The 14,556-nt window shown below is 46.2% G+C and overlaps 5 protein-coding genes across 8 annotated transcripts; 3 read left to right on the forward strand and 2 right to left on the reverse strand.

Annotated features, from left to right (window-relative positions):
- Window positions 1–26: 26 nt before the first annotated feature.
- On the reverse strand, window positions 27–4,646 carry LOC120955157 (uncharacterized). 3 transcript variants are annotated; one of them, XM_040375712.2, is made up of 6 exons: window positions 4,143–4,646; window positions 1,848–1,972; window positions 1,600–1,765; window positions 1,257–1,525; window positions 1,004–1,181; window positions 27–909 (listed from the first exon to the last, which is right to left on the reverse strand). In XM_040375712.2, the coding sequence occupies exons 1-6, from the start codon at window positions 4,404–4,406 to the stop codon at window positions 763–765; spliced, it is 1,149 nt and encodes a 382-aa protein (XP_040231646.1). In that variant the 5' UTR covers window positions 4,407–4,646; the 3' UTR covers window positions 27–762. The 3 variants fall into 3 exon arrangements, with proteins under 3 accessions (XP_040231646.1, XP_040231650.2, XP_040231648.1); XM_040375716.2 differs by lacking the exon at window positions 4,143–4,646 and adding an exon at window positions 3,005–3,279; XM_040375714.2 differs by lacking the exon at window positions 4,143–4,646 and adding an exon at window positions 2,851–2,958.
- Window positions 4,647–5,831: 1,185 nt separating this feature from the next.
- On the reverse strand, window positions 5,832–7,846 carry LOC120957785 (uncharacterized). The gene is made up of 5 exons (XM_040380142.2): window positions 7,363–7,846; window positions 7,152–7,285; window positions 6,654–7,085; window positions 6,394–6,571; window positions 5,832–6,328 (listed from the first exon to the last, which is right to left on the reverse strand). The coding sequence occupies exons 1-5, from the start codon at window positions 7,585–7,587 to the stop codon at window positions 6,194–6,196; spliced, it is 1,104 nt and encodes a 367-aa protein (XP_040236076.2). The 5' UTR covers window positions 7,588–7,846; the 3' UTR covers window positions 5,832–6,193.
- A 93-nt stretch (window positions 7,847–7,939) lies between these two features.
- LOC120957786 (odorant receptor 49b-like) lies at window positions 7,940–10,855 on the forward strand. Of its 2 annotated transcripts, XM_040380143.2 has the most exons (6): window positions 7,940–9,523; window positions 9,579–10,035; window positions 10,087–10,189; window positions 10,263–10,361; window positions 10,442–10,597; window positions 10,663–10,855. In XM_040380143.2, exons 1-6 carry the CDS (start codon window positions 9,220–9,222, stop codon window positions 10,711–10,713), a joined length of 1,170 nt encoding a protein of 389 aa, XP_040236077.2. In that variant the 5' UTR covers window positions 7,940–9,219; the 3' UTR covers window positions 10,714–10,855. The 2 variants fall into 2 exon arrangements, with proteins under 2 accessions (XP_040236077.2, XP_049464997.1); XM_049609040.1 differs by having other exon boundaries at window positions 10,442–10,855.
- A 153-nt stretch (window positions 10,856–11,008) lies between these two features.
- LOC120959542 (odorant receptor 94a-like) lies at window positions 11,009–12,420 on the forward strand. Its single transcript, XM_040383006.2, has 3 exons — window positions 11,009–11,337; window positions 11,396–11,952; window positions 12,019–12,420. Exons 1-3 carry the CDS (start codon window positions 11,022–11,024, stop codon window positions 12,337–12,339), a joined length of 1,194 nt encoding a protein of 397 aa, XP_040238940.2. The 5' UTR covers window positions 11,009–11,021; the 3' UTR covers window positions 12,340–12,420.
- Window positions 12,421–12,853: 433 nt separating this feature from the next.
- LOC120959539 (uncharacterized) lies at window positions 12,854–14,507 on the forward strand. The gene is made up of 2 exons (XM_040383001.2): window positions 12,854–13,506; window positions 13,575–14,507. Exons 1-2 carry the CDS (start codon window positions 13,143–13,145, stop codon window positions 14,030–14,032), a joined length of 822 nt encoding a protein of 273 aa, XP_040238935.2. The 5' UTR covers window positions 12,854–13,142; the 3' UTR covers window positions 14,033–14,507.
- Window positions 14,508–14,556: the final 49 nt, after the last annotated feature.

Consider the following 14,556-nt stretch of genomic DNA (forward strand, 5'->3'; position numbering starts at 1 on the left):
GCGATAAAATTTACACGGAAAGCAGCTTTGCTGTTTGATGTCTACACTTCACACCTTTATTTGGATTATTTCATTAATATATTGCGGGTTCAAGGGCTTAATACCGGTAAACAAGGATGTCCGGTTGTGTAATGTGGATATTCGAAAACGGAAAACCATTCCGTATTGTACTCGGGAATTGGTGGAAAGTAAATGTTTCTAATGATTTCCCATCATGGAAAGCTGTAGTATTTAACCTATAAAAAAACGAGTAGATTATTGATTATAAAAGAAAGATAAAAAACATGAAAAAAATACAATTATTAGCATTTATCACGTGTCGTACGTGTGATGATACAACCGTAATAGCGCTCGACAGTAGTAAAAAATAGTATGTGTGTGTGTGTGGATGTGTTTGTAAAGGTTGATTGGGGGTGTGTTTGGGAGAGAAGTGGTGCACACCTACTTTGAATCTGTTTCCTTAAAATATCCCATATATAATGCTTGTTTTCCCACCTCGACAGAAAATGTGCCTAATAAATTTCATATAATTGTTTGCATCGTTTCAGCAACATCCCGTTTGGCCTTCTGCCGCTTTTTAGGTGTGTATGTTTTGTTTTGTTCCGACCAGCTTGCGACTGGTTTTTGGTCGGCCTTTTGGGGCCACACCGCACATCAACACACCGGGCGCGGCGGTACGAGACGAGCCGAACATCTCCCCCCCCCCCTCCAACACACGTCGCGTCGTAAGTATCACAGGGCGTCGCGTGTGCGTGTGGGCATTTACAGTTTGGCCCGCAGTAGCGCATCCTGCTTCAGGCTCGGTAGATTCAGCTGCCGCAGATGGTGGAACAGCACATCGACGTACTCGTCCCGATGCTTCATGAAGTGGCCGACGTGCGGCGAACGATCCCAACACTTGACCGTCGTCTGTGGGTGTGTGTGTGGGGGGTGAAACGCAATGAAGAGCAATTAATAATCGATTTACATACACATGTTACGCAAAGCTTTCGTTCAACCGTACCTTCACGCCGCTCTGCTCCCAGCTGTCCTTCACGCGCGTGTTGGCCTCCACCGTACCGACGGGGTCGGTTTTCGAAATCAGAAACAGGGCCGGACAGCGCAGCAGATTCGTGTGGAACATCTGGCTCGAGCGGATGTAGTGCGATGTGGCCGGCTCGTGGAAAGCCTTCATGTGGTACCTTTGAGCATAATGTATGTTTTGTGCGTTTTAAAAAAGCCGTGTTACCATTACCAAACCCTCCCAAAGAACTTACAGCATGTACTTTTTCAACGCACTCTGCAGGGTTGGATTCTTGGGGAACAGTGCCTTCGGCACGCCGACCGATATCTCCGTAATGTCGGCCGCACTGTCCCACACCTGCCCGATGACGCGATCCAGCACCACCTGGTAGTTGGGCAGATCGCGCGCAATGTGCACCAAACACTCGCCCCACAGGTACCCGCCGACGGAAAAGCCGTGCAGCACCAGTCCGTGCTTGAAGTCGTTGTTTTTGAGAAACTTGACAATCTCGGCCGCTACCAACTGAGAAATTGTGGGGTGGGTTAAGCGTGAAATTAGTGCTTTGTATTCAAAGGGAACGGGTGGTCCGAGCTTACCTGCGTTCCCTTGACGGGCCACAGCAGCTGCCAGGGCGTGATGTGCGTGCAGAACACGTCGAACCCTTGGTCGATGTACAGCTGGGCGTACTTGGCCAGATGCTTCTGGCGCGCATTCAGCCAGGAGATGATCAGTACCGCCGGCCGGTCACACTGTTGCTTCAGCCTGCAAGTGAAAAGCGAGAGTGGGGTGATTACTGTCTCCTGTCTCCTTTCTGCTCGAGATGGAGCATCGAGCATCACAATACCTTAGGGTTTGCTGATCCTTTTCCACATTTCTCGGCTTGTCGGTGAACAGTTGAATGCTGCGGCTAATTTCCTGCGTCGCCACCGTGCGAGCGTTTACCATCGTGTGCACTTTCGGGGCACAGAGCTGGAAAAAGGTACAAAAAGAAAAGAATCCTTTTTAAGGAACTATTTTTAAAAATAACAATCCGTAACATTATTCTCTGTGGTGAAGCAATAATTGGACACAACTTTTAAATCCCTTATCGAACGTCCCTCACAGAAGGGCTCTTATCATATAATGATGCGTTCCTTAAAATAGATGTATGTTGCGTGGTGCCTTTAATCCACAAATAAAGGTCAATATGATTAAGCAGCAGAGCCGCGCCTGGCCAGGTGTGTGTTTGAGTGCCGAGGGTGGTTAATCCCTTACGTGGGGGAGTGGGTGTGTGGTGCTCGCGGATGGGGCGACATACAGAGAGCGAAAGATAAAAAAAAGCGATTTTGGCCGGTACAGGATCGTACGATGTTGTCCTGGTGGGACCATATTTTTTTACGTAACATCGGTTCTAGTTTTATGCACCGAAACCGAACCGTAGCTTAAACTAATGCTCTAAAACTTTACTCGTAGATAGGAAGAGGAAATTAAAAGGAAGCAAAAACAAAAAAGAGCAGCCCCATACGGTTGTGCAAGTCATTCGCTTGCGTAGACAATGGAGGCGCGGTTTTGTTCTTGTTGCCAGGGAAGGTTTACATTTTCGATCGCTCGAGCTTAGCCATTGGCGGCTTATCAGAGTGCAAGGGCTTTTTTGCACTGCAAACCGCATAGCGAAAAAGGGTCCCGATCGGTGTGGTACACACAAGCTGCTGGAGTTGCAATTTTGACAGGTTCTTGGGATAGGTCCGGTGGGGGGATATGCACAGGTAAGGAAGCGTCCCTCCACTATGGCAACACACAAATGTTTGCTTTGATTATAAACACAATTTTATGAACAGCAAACATAATCAACCACTCCCCCTTCTCACCGCTTTGCGTGTTTTCCCGTACGGCTAGGTGTGTGTTTTGCAATCTCTGGCTAGTTCAAGGTCGCCTACTAACTTGTGCAGCTAGGGCCTATGTTCACTTTCCCTTCTCTTTTTTTCAATGCTTGTTTATGCTCGATGTAGCTAATGCACGCACGGTAAAACGACGGTGTTGCTGTAGCGCTGGGTCGATGGACCAAATTAGAAGACTGCACCGGTTCTTGGAGGTTTTTCCCCCCCCACCAGAGCAACTGACCGCGATGCTAGAAGGCTTATCAAAGCAGCTGCCACTTGAAGCTGCTGTCTTTTGCACTAAGGGGGTGTTGTGGTGGTGGTCCAGAGAAGGATGGGAAGTTGTCATAACAAGTTTGCTGTGAGCGTTTGACATTTTCATTCGCAAACGGGTCCTTTGCTTTTGGATTTGAAGCGCTTTACTGCCCATTAGATGAGTCGTTTGATATATTGCAACATTTTTTCCCCTACTTTGCTATTAAAATGCGATTTTCAATTAAAGCTGCGTTTGTATTGTGTTTTTTTTTTTCGTTAACTCATTCGCATAATCTTGCGGTGCCCTTTTGCTATAACCCGATTCGATGACCTGCACCCAGCACAAGATTAAGACAAAAAGACACGGTACACGGGCGCGACGAGTTTTCTACTAGCTAAATATTTGCTTTCTACCCTATTCCGTCGTTAGAATGCGCTGCCACACACACACACATCTATTTGAATTTCTAACCATTCTACAATGTGATTTCGACCTTGAATCGGGCCCCATAGCGCCAAGCAAGTTCTATTCCGGGGTGATGCTTTGTGACGCATTGGGAAACATTGAGAAAAAAAGCATAGTTTCCTCCCCTCGTTTCCAACAAGCTAGATTGCAAGCGGGCAGGCCCACATGCATTTAATTCCCTCTCTCTCCCCTGCATTTCTTTGTTGATCGCCTACAGGCCGTAACTGCACGCACCAACGGTGGTGGTGGTGGTGGAGCGCGTACAGAAAAGCAGAAGTGGAACGCAGCAGCAGCACACTTTCTCGCGCTGCCTCCCTTAACTTCCTCCCAAACATCCCGCGCCGTGCAATGTGGTATCGGCGAAGCAGCATACAAATCATCGTCGGGGGGGTACAGCGACCGCCGACTGCAGCATCGGCAACAATCGCCTAGCGGGAAGCCATTTCAAAGTCCAAAGGTTGCTTCGATTCGCAAATCCTCTTCGCCCGTCATACACTCACACAGACAAGGCCCCGGCCACACTCAAGGGGAAACCTGATTTGCGTAAGCGCGCAACACTTACGTTACGTTCTGCCACGATCCGATCGAACCGTCGGTCGCTGCCCTGGGCCGACGGGTGGTGGTGCAGTGCGCTGAAGAACCGTACGCTCGTTCCGGACGCGGACCAGCTGGCAGCGGCACTGGTGCTGGGTGCTCCTGCTCCAACTCGTGCAATGTGTCCGATGAATGGCGGCTGCTGCTGCTGCAACGCACCACCGATGCAGGCCACAGGTTTCGGCACGTTCGCACCGACGCTGGCCACATACCGTAGGGATCGGATTGCCATCTCGCGCACAGAAGTTTAAGGGTGGGTGAAATCGCGATTCACTGAGCTAAGGTTGGACACACGCGCGGAGGACACCCGGTACACGGTACGGTAAGACTGGGGCAGCAGCACCAAAGCAGCAGCTCGGCCACCAACGGAACGATGTTGCCTTGCACGTTATTTAACACAGAATTCACAGGCTGCCCCGTACCGTGCTCATCACACAGTCCCCCGAACGCAAAACACAGCACAGTGCACAGTGGGAACGGGTGTGCAGGACGGCGATGTTGACAGCTCGTGCAGGAAAAGTCATTTTTAATTGTTTTTCTTTGAAATCTTTTCGAAATTATGGAAACTTGTTTTAAATTAGCTGATGATTTAAAATGTTAAGTGTAATTTTTGTTTAATGTGCTAGGACAATGTTAAGTTTATTTAAACAATTTTTAAAATTCATGGAGCATCCCACTGTTTTTTCATAATCTGCTTAAGCTCGGTTGACACACGCAGTGCTTCAGCCTGCACAAAAAGCCGCTGTATTGTTTACACTATCTCGACACGATGGCAATCTTTCTCGATTTTTTTTTTGTGGCACAGTAACGAACACCCATACATGCAACCGAGTAAGGATTGCAGATGTAGAATAATTTAAATAATTGCTTGAAGTAAAGCACGTGCGTTCCAGGGACATTTCGCGTAAGTCAAATATCACGTTTTCTATCCAAAATATAGTTGTTAAATAGCTAATTTTATTCATCTTAGTACTTTTATGCACATTATTAGTTATTTCATACAATTTATATAGAAAATTCTCTTATTTCTGTGCATTTAGCGATTTCAAACATAATTTATTTATTTTGCTGCTTGTTGCAGCAAATTGTACCTAACAGTAACAAAATTAAAAATTCGCGTAATTCGAGTGTCGCGTAACTCTGGGAAAGGCTGCATTTATAGAGTGAACGGACCGTTATTTTAAAATTTAAAATCTTTTCTAATTGTTCTCTGCACAGCCGCGATGACGGTAAAAGGACAAACTACGACTTGACTAACATTATGGTTGATAGTTCAAGGTCATGTTTATTGCAATACAAAATAATAAATGTGCACATTGAGGATGAGTCCTCTTGCTTGGCACATTGCCTAAAATCACCCGCACACCGCATAGCTCCACGTCGCAACCGTATCGAGCTGCGCTGCGCGCTATATTTGGATTAGCGCACACATTTGCAATTCCAAAGTCCACACCGCCCCGATACACGATTGAATCAATCGTCGGCACCGTGCAGACAGCATACAAGAAGGGGGATGATGGAGGTCATCTGCGCGTCTGTCCATCATTAAATCATTACCATATCTATGTAGATTGGATGGCATGCCCGCGTGCTTGCACATTTTTAATCAATTTAAACCCATTTCGGCGTGATTCATAAGATCACACAGTGGTGCACGTGCGCTTCATTGTCGTGGGAAGTTTATTATTTGCTTGCTTTTTCACAGCTAGCTGCGATACTTTGTTGTGAAAGATATCAGCTGAAGGGCAGGATAGCAAAAGAGCTACTATTGCTACATCTTTACAGCTTAAATATTTATCTAATTCCTGATGTGTTTCTTTATCGGTGGACCACACAGAGGTCACACTGGTAGTAGCTGTAGAAAGGCTAATCGCCAGAAAAAGTCACTGGATAACTGACCGGGTACTTATCACCTTATCACCTTATCGCTTTTAATCAAACCAGCTCCCGTTCGAGCGAACCAACACAGGCAGGTCGTTGGATTACACAACAAATCATAACTGGCTTGTCGCCGGGTCATTAGAGCTTAGCCTTACGATTGTACATCGGCAGGTCGAGGGCACGAAGGTGAGCGAGCAGCAGCTCGATGTACTCGTCCCGATGCTTGTGGAAGTGGCCAACGTGAGGTGACTTATCCCAGCACTTGAGCGATGTCTGCGATACAAGAGGCAAAGTCGATAAGCGTAAGTCGTCTTGCGGTAAGGGTGTACACAGCTTACCTTTACTCCAACGGATTCCCAAATGCTCCGCAGCCGATTGTTAGCCTTTTCCGTGCCGACGGGATCCGTTTTCGAGACGAGCAGCAGGGCCGGACACTGGGCCGGCTCGTAATGGAAGAGATGCGTACATTTCACGTAATACTGGGTTGCTTCCTCGTGGAACAGCTTCATATGGTAGCTGCAAAAATGGGGATGGGGGGCGAACGGGATGAGTTCAAAGTGCAAAAGCGCACGATTTGCGATAAGCCAACGACACCTACTTGATATAGTTGCGCAGGACGCCCTGGAGGGTGGGATTGTGTGGTAGCACCGCATGCGGCACACCGACCGGTATTTCCGTTATGTCCGCCAGACTATCCCACACCTGGCCGCGGATTTTTGCCAGCACACTCTTGCCGGCCGGGTCCGCGTGCAGCTTCACCAAACATTCGCCCCAGAGGTAGCCACCGACGGAGAAGCCGTGTATGACGATCCCCTCGGGGAATGCGTTGTTGGTGAGAAATTTGACAACATCGGCCGCCACCTTCTGTGAGCCGTTGACGGGCCACACCAGCTGCCAGGGCGTTATGTGGACGCACAGCACTTCGAATCCCTGGTCCAGATAGAAGTCGGCGTACTTTGCCAGATGCTTTTCGGACGCCTGTAGCCAGGCGAAGATAAACACCAACGGCTTGTCGAGCGTTGCCGTCAGCCTGCGAAAAGGCAGAAGCAGAGGTGTGAGAGGACAATTCTACAAATCAGTGCCATTAAAGCCATACCTTAATGTATGATTGTCTTTTTCATAGCTTTGCTTTCGATTGGTGAAGAATGTCATGTTTTTCGTGAAGCGCACCGGCTCGACGGGTCCACCTCGCTGCGCCATCGTTTCGTGCGACGGTAACATATTTGAATACTGCAAACGAGAGGTAATAGAAATGGACAATTAATTCCTGCCACGAATGAAACCAAAACGCTTGCACAATAGACCACCTTCTTGCTACTGTATCCACTACTGATCGTCTGCTGCTCCTTCAAACGCCGGCTCAGCCCGCTACTACTGTAAGGAGCGGTAAATTGCACTCCAGCGAACAATGAAGCACTTGCACCTAATTGCCGTATCTGCAGTCCGGTGGTTTTCAAACTCCGGGATTCAAATACTCCGCACTGATTTATCCAACGGTGGAGCAGTGTTCGGGATGAAGCGGGAAACAACATTTGGTACGTACGGGTCCTCTGGGTGAACGCTACTGATGAGCCGTCCAGTTGCTGATCATCGTATGATGGTGGTTGGTTTGCTGTGCCGTACGAAACAAACCACACGGAAAGATTTCCATCACACTGATAAGCGTGATTGTGCTGCAGGTGGTCGTTACGCTTCCCAGTGTGTGCGGGGATAATTGTTGCAGAAAGGGTTTTATTTGGTGCAATTCCACTTTAACCCATTTAATGAACGTTTTGAGTTGGTGGTTTGCTTTTTGAAAATCAAACCGGCTATAGATGTTTGAGCTGATAAAATGATTATTATGATTGTGTTGTTCTTTTTTTACATTTGTTTCGGCTCTTTGAGATTTGACGTTAGAAAAGCTATTAGATCACAAGGTGATTCGTACGATCAGCTGAGCGCGTACAGGGCGATTCGGAAAGGGAGACGCATTTGAAATTAAAATATTGAAACTACCAAATTACATTTTCGTCCAATAACATAATCACTCATTTTAGCGAGGAAGTGAAGGCAGAAGAGCCGTTAAAGTGAGTTAAATCACTCATTCTTATTTTAGAATTTTAAAAATTATTAGTGATTCATTCTATTATGATAAAGGGTTTTCCATGGGTTTTAATCATAATTTTGGGACTCTTCTCATAATTACCGCTCCTTTTTGAACAGGTTTGGAATCCAATAGGAATGTACAATGTGTCTTTTCGAGTCATCGAGAATCATTGAGTGGAATCGCGAAAAAAGTAATAAAAACTCGTCGAGCTAGTCACGAATCTTACTTCTTACATACTAGTCTAGTTTAAGGTTGGTAGATACAGGATTCGGAAGATTCAATCCCTAGATGAGATTCGAATCGTCTCCGATTAGACGTAATCGAAATCGGACTGAATCACATCTGGGGATTTCGATTGGGATTCAAAATAAGATTTGAACGTGATTCGTGTTAGTAGTGAATTAATGATCTCAATAATCAGTAAATAATTTCAGCTGAAATCAGTCTGAGGATAAACATTCATTATCACTTCTTCTTCTTCTTCTATTTGGCGTAACGTCCTACGCAGCCGGTTAGTCAATCCTTGGCTACGGAGGAAAGGTCCATTCTACACTTGAACCCATGACGGGCATGTTATTGAGTCGTTCGAGTTGACAACTGTACCACGGGACCACCCGTTTATCACTATCACTATTAATTAATTATAATGTGCTTTTGTAGCGATCAGCCTACCGTGTTTTGTTTCTCTGGATGCCATAAGAACCCATTCGGTTATCAGGATAGAACAACAACTTGTACCTTAAATAATCATTACGTACACCTAATCAACCTGTGCATCAAGGAGTTTCCGCGAAAGCGAAAATCCGATTGTCCGATGTTGTCTTGGTTCCACCCGATTCGTTACTGGTTCTGCAAAATCGTCCAATAATACGGGAATGTCCTTATCGATGCTTGAATCAACATCACATTGTTTGCATTTCGTTTTTTGCGTGCAAATATGTTATTTGCAAAGAAAGCAACAAGGTAATTTGCTTAAGAGTAAATACAATTCACTGTCCATTTTTTGTCCACCAGTGTGCCAGAACCCGTGCCTTTTAGTCCTTCGAATACATCCAACCAGTCAGCAAGCAAGTGCATCATGGTGCTACCGAAGCTGTCCGAACCGTACGCCGTGATGCCGCTTCTACTACGCCTGCAGCGTTTCGTTGGGCTGTGGGGTGAACGACGCTATCGCTACAAGTTCCGGTTGGCATTTTTAAGCTTCTGTCTGCTAGTAGTTATTCCGAAGGTTGCCTTCGGCTATCCAGATTTAGAGACAATGGTTCGCGGAACAGCTGAGCTGATTTTCGAATGGAACGTACTGTTTGGGATGTTGCTGTTTTCTCTCAAGCTAGACGACTATGATGATCTGGTGTACCGGTACAAGGACATATCAAAGATTGGTGCGTGATAATGATTGATAAAAGGAACCTTTGAGCAACTCCTATCCCTTTCAAGCTTTCCGCAAGGACGTTCCCTCGCAGATGGGCGACTATCTGGTACGCATCAATCATCGTATCGATCGGTTTTCCAAGATCTACTGCTGCAGCCATCTGTGTTTGGCCATCTTCTACTGGGTGGCGCCTTCGTCCAGCACCTACCTAGCGTACCTGCGAGCACGGAACAGATCCGTCCCGGTCGAGCATGTGCTACATCTGGAAGAGGAGCTGTACTGGTTTCACACCCGCGTCTCGCTGGTAGATTACTCCATATTCACCGCCATCATGCTGCCTACAATCTTTATGTTAGCGTACTTCGGTGGACTAAAGCTGCTGACCATCTTCAGCAACGTGAAGTACTGTTCGGCAATGCTCAGGCTTGTGGCGATGAGAATCCAGTTTATGGACCGATTGGACGAGCGCGAAGCGGAAAAGGAACTGATCAAAATCATCGTCATGCATCAGAAGGCGCTAAAGTAAGGTCTGCCTGTATGGTGTGGATAGAATACATTTCTAGCTGCTTTCAGATGTGTGGAGCTGTTGGAAATCATCTTTCGGTGGGTTTTTCTGGGACAGTTCATACAGTGCGTAATGATCTGGTGCAGCTTAGTTCTGTACGTCGCCGTTACGGTAACTAAAAGCACTGTAGTGATCTGTCTGCCACACCATTCACTGCTGTGTCCTTTTTTATCACTCTTCCTAGGGTCTTAGCACAAAAGCGGCAAATGTGGGTGTACTGTTTATACTGCTAACAGTGGAAACCTACGGATTCTGCTACTTTGGCAGTGATCTTACATCGGAGGTAAGGTGTTTTTCGCTGAGTTTCAGTTACTTTTCCGTTCCCCTCTAACTTGTACCACTTGTACCATTTGTTTGAGACAGAGCTTAAGCGTAGCACGTGCAGCGTACGGTAGCCTCTGGTATCGCCGTTCGGTTTCGATTCAACGGAAGCTTCGAATGGTACTGCAGCGTGCCCAGAAACCGGTCGGCATCTCGGCTGGCAAGTTTTGCTTCGTCGACATTGAGCAGTTTGGCAATGTATGGGGAGACCTTCCACTGTGGCAAGAAAGATTTTCTTTATTAATGCATCTTTTAATTTACAGATGGCAAAAACATCATACTCGTTCTACATCGTACTGAAGGATCAATTTTAAAGGGGAACTCCCCCGTCGGACCAGACGACGGAAAGCTAACGATGTGCAATTGAATAGTCATTAGTAGCGTTTTTGCTCGCAAACGAACTAACCCTTTGACTTTTTAAGTTCACTACGGTGAGGACAAAAATCAATAAATTAAATCGAGGCCGTTGATGAGCAAAAGAAAAAAAAAATATTTTACTGATTTTCATTTCGTTCCATCGACTACATAATCATAATTATATGCCACATTTTATTATACGTTTTTGTATCATTTTTGCATAATACAAAACTGCATCCTTTCGAATAGTCAGGTTGTATCAACAATGAAGTTTGAACTGTTTCAAAAATATTCCTCCCCGGACACGGTCTTATCCTTCGTGCTAAGGCTTTTGCATATCGTGGGCATGAATGGGACAGGATTTCGGTCGCGAATTCGAGTTGGTTGCATTTTTCTGTTCTATTTAATCTTTCTTGTGATACCGCCACTAACGGGCGGGTACACCGATGGTCACCAGCGTGTACGCGCCAGTGTGGAATTCCTGTTTAATTGCAATATTTACGGCGGCAGTATGTTCTTTGCATACGATGTGGCCACTTTCCAAGCGTTCATCCAGGAACTGAGGAACCTTACGGTTTTGGGTAATATTTAATTAATGAAAATTGCGTTTTTGGCATCATCATTTGTTTCTCTTTTCAGTATGCTCACATTCGTACAGACTAAAGTATAAGCTGACCCGGTTCAACCGTCGAGCGGATATTATCGCCAAAGTGCAAACGACCTGCATGGGTGCTGTAACACTTTTCTACTGGATTGCACCCATACCTTCCATCTGTGCGCACTACTACAGGTCGACCAATTCTACCGAACCCGTGCGGTTTGTGCAACATTTGGAGGTGAAGTTCTATTGGCTCGAGAATCGCACCTCAGTCGAGGACTACATAACCTTCGTGCTGATCATGCTACCCGTCGTGGTTATGTGTGGTTACGTATGCAATTTGAAGGTGATGACCATCTGCTGCAGCATTGGACACTGTACACTGTACACCAGGCTGACTATAGAGATGGTAGAGCAGTTGGAAAGCATGGCATCAGCGGAACGAACTGCCAGCGCCATACGCAACGTGGGGCAGATGCACAGTGGTTTACTGAAATGCATCAGGCTTTTGAACACGTCAATCCGATCGATGCTGATGCTGCAGTGGTTGACCTGCGTGTTAAACTGGAGCATTTCTCTCATCTATCTAACGAACGTGGTTAGTTTTGTCTTGTTTGGAAATCCAAAAACAAAAAGATGGTTATAATTGAACTTTCTTTTGCAGGGCATTTCGCTACAATCGGTTACCGTGGTGGTAATGTTTTTTCTTGCCACTGCGGAAACATTCCTGTACTGTTTACTCGGGACGCGGCTTGCGACACAACAGCAGCTGCTGGAGCACGCACTCTATGCTACACGGTGGTACAACTACCCAATAGCCTTTCGCAGCAGCATTAGGATGATGTTGAGACAGTCGCAAAGGCATGCACACATAACGGTGGGGAAGTTTTTTCGCGTTAATTTGGAAGAATTTAGCAGGATTGTCAACTTATCCTACTCTGCTTACGTCGTACTTAAGGATGTAATAAAGATGGATGTACAGTGAATGTTTTTTTTTTTGGGCTTGGCAACGAATGAAGTTTTCCGAATCTATCTTCTTCTATTTGGCGTTACGTCCTACGCGGACATGCCGGCCTATACATACACAGGCTTTCGAGACTTAATTCATTACCACGCAGCCGGATAGTCAATCCGTATCTATATAGGGTCTAGAATTTAATCTAGATCTTGGCAATGACCGGCTCCCGGTTTTGGAACTAATTCTCAAAACCATTTTGAACATAGGGTCCTGGAACTACTTATTACCGAAACTATCCCAATTTCTGCCTCGGAACTGGCTCGGTGCCAAATATTTGTCCAGATGTTTGACCTGGATCTATCCAGACAAAGATCTTCAATTATTCCAACCTCTGGAACTGATAATTGATGTAAGAAGTCATGGAGGTGTTCAAGGAGAATTTTAACACTTATGTTTCAAAACATTCTTTCAAGGGCCATTCTATTTTCTTATATACCTCTACGGATTGATACGTATTTTTTACATTATTTCCTCAGACTTTTTCTTGTTCTTGCTGCTGATTGGACGTGAAATGTTGAGAAAAAGGTTGCATGACTGAAACAGAACCTTTAAATACTCCTACTTTGTTTGCTATTCAGACATGGCCAGGCTAATCACAATCGCTAATAATGAACAGAAGCTCTTCTCATTAAACCCTTTCGATTGATAGTATCAATGTCAATGTCGAGATAATTGAACTGCAAACGATACCTACCTTCGGGGCTGAACACATCAAGAAGCAATTATTGTGTCGTCCGTCAGACCTCAGTTCGCGAGGAGGAATAAAATAGATGCCTTCTGAGCGACTTCGTCTCATTACTTCCTTCGGAACTCCTCGAGACAAACGCACGATGGTACTGCCAAAATTAAAGGATGAAACAGCAGTGATGCCGTTTCTGCTGCGAATTCAAACCATCGCCGGACTGTGGGGTGACCGTTCCCAGCGGTACCGTTTTTATCTCATCTTTTCCTACTTCTGCGCGATGGTGGTTCTACCCAAAGTGCTGTTCGGTTATCCAGATCTCGAGGTTGCGGTACGCGGCACGGCCGAGCTGATGTTCGAATCGAACGCATTCTTCGGCATGCTAATGTTTTCCTTTCAACGCGACAACTACGAGCGATTGGTGCATCAGCTGCAGGATCTGGCAGCTCTAGGTGAGTATGCAGCCAATCGATTGTTCCAAACCTTCGCAACATCCTTCGTAACACTGCTACACTTTCAGTCCTCCAAGACCTACCCACAGAGCTGGGAGAGTACCTGATCTCAGTGAACCGACGGGTCGATCGGTTCTCCAAAATTTACTGCTGCTGTCACTTTTCCATGGCAACGTTCTTTTGGTTCATGCCCGTCTGGACGACCTATTCCGCCTACTTTGCTGTGCGCAACAGCACGGAACCGGTCGAGCACGTGTTGCACCTCGAGGAAGAGCTGTACTTCCTGAACATTCGGACTTCGATGGCGCACTATACGTTTTATGTGGCCATTATGTGGCCCACGATCTATACGCTCGGGTTTACCGGTGGCACAAAGCTGCTGACCATTTTCAGCAATGTTAAGTACTGTTCGGCCATGCTGAAGCTCGTTGCACTCCGAATCCACTGTCTAGCGAGAGTAGCGCAAGACCGAGCGGAAAAGGAGCTGAACGAGATCATTTCCATGCATCAGCGGGTACTCGAGTAAGTAAATTCAAATTGAAAGTTTTGCAGGGAATAACTTGAGTGTGTCTGACCCGTACATATCCTAGCTGCGTGTTCCTGCTGGAGACAACATTCCGCTGGGTGTTTTTCGTGCAGTTCATTCAGTGTACAATGATCTGGTGCAGTCTCATCCTCTACATAGCGGTGACGGTAGTAGCATTCCCTTCTTTTCGTTAAACTTAATTAAATCCATTTTAGTGAACGTGAATTTTCGCCCAGGGTTTCAGCTCGACGGTGGCGAATGTCTGTGTCCAGATCATTTTGGTGACGGTGGAAACTTACGGCTACTGCTACTTCGGAACAGATCTAACCACGGAGGTGCTTTGGATACCCTATGGATGAAGCTTCAAAAAGTAATTCCAAATTCTGTTTTCGATTTTTTTCTCCTTTTCCACTAGAGCTATAGCGTTGCCCTCGCCATTTACGATAGCGAGTGGTACAAGTTTTCCATTTCGATGCGCCGCAAACTTCGCCTGCTACTGCAACGATCCCAAAAACCGCTCGGCG

Source organism: Anopheles coluzzii, chromosome 3 (assembly GCF_943734685.1).
Source record: "Anopheles coluzzii chromosome 3, AcolN3, whole genome shotgun sequence".
Classification (NCBI taxonomy): Eukaryota; Metazoa; Arthropoda; class Insecta; order Diptera; family Culicidae; genus Anopheles; species Anopheles coluzzii.

Bases quoted from the DNA above. Each gene is read 5' to 3' on its own strand.
- LOC120959539 (XM_040383001.2), top strand. From the start codon at position 13,143: ATGCCTTCTGAGCGACTTCGTCTCATTACTTCCTTCGGAACTCCTCGA. The intron at 13,507-13,574 runs GTGAGTATGCAG...CTACACTTTCAG, and splicing joins GCAGGATCTGGCAGCTCTAG to TCCTCCAAGACCTACCCACA.
- LOC120955157 (XM_040375712.2), bottom strand. From the start codon at position 4,406: ATGGCAATCCGATCCCTACGGTATGTGGCCAGCGTCGGTGCGAACGTG. The intron at 1,973-4,142 runs GTAAGTGTTGCG...ACCTTTTTCCAG, and splicing joins GGATCGTGGCAGAACGTAAC to CTCTGTGCCCCGAAAGTGCA. The intron at 910-1,003 runs GTACGGTTGAAC...ACACACCCACAG, and splicing joins GGGAGCAGAGCGGCGTGAAG to ACGACGGTCAAGTGTTGGGA.
- LOC120957785 (XM_040380142.2), bottom strand. From the start codon at position 7,587: ATGTTGTTTCCCGCTTCATCCCGAACACTGCTCCACCGTTGGATAAAT. The intron at 7,086-7,151 runs GTATGGCTTTAA...GCCTTTTCGCAG, and splicing joins AAAGACAATCATACATTAAG to GCTGACGGCAACGCTCGACA. The intron at 6,329-6,393 runs GTAAGCTGTGTA...CTTGTATCGCAG, and splicing joins GGGAATCCGTTGGAGTAAAG to ACATCGCTCAAGTGCTGGGA.
- LOC120959542 (XM_040383006.2), top strand. From the start codon at position 11,022: ATGAAGTTTGAACTGTTTCAAAAATATTCCTCCCCGGACACGGTCTTA. The intron at 11,338-11,395 runs GTAATATTTAAT...TTCTCTTTTCAG, and splicing joins GAGGAACCTTACGGTTTTGG to TATGCTCACATTCGTACAGA. The intron at 11,953-12,018 runs GTTAGTTTTGTC...TTTCTTTTGCAG, and splicing joins TCATCTATCTAACGAACGTG to GGCATTTCGCTACAATCGGT.
- LOC120957786 (XM_049609040.1), top strand. From the start codon at position 9,220: ATGGTGCTACCGAAGCTGTCCGAACCGTACGCCGTGATGCCGCTTCTA. The intron at 9,524-9,578 runs GTGCGTGATAAT...ATCCCTTTCAAG, and splicing joins CAAGGACATATCAAAGATTG to CTTTCCGCAAGGACGTTCCC. The intron at 10,362-10,441 runs GTAAGGTGTTTT...TGTTTGAGACAG, and splicing joins GCAGTGATCTTACATCGGAG to AGCTTAAGCGTAGCACGTGC.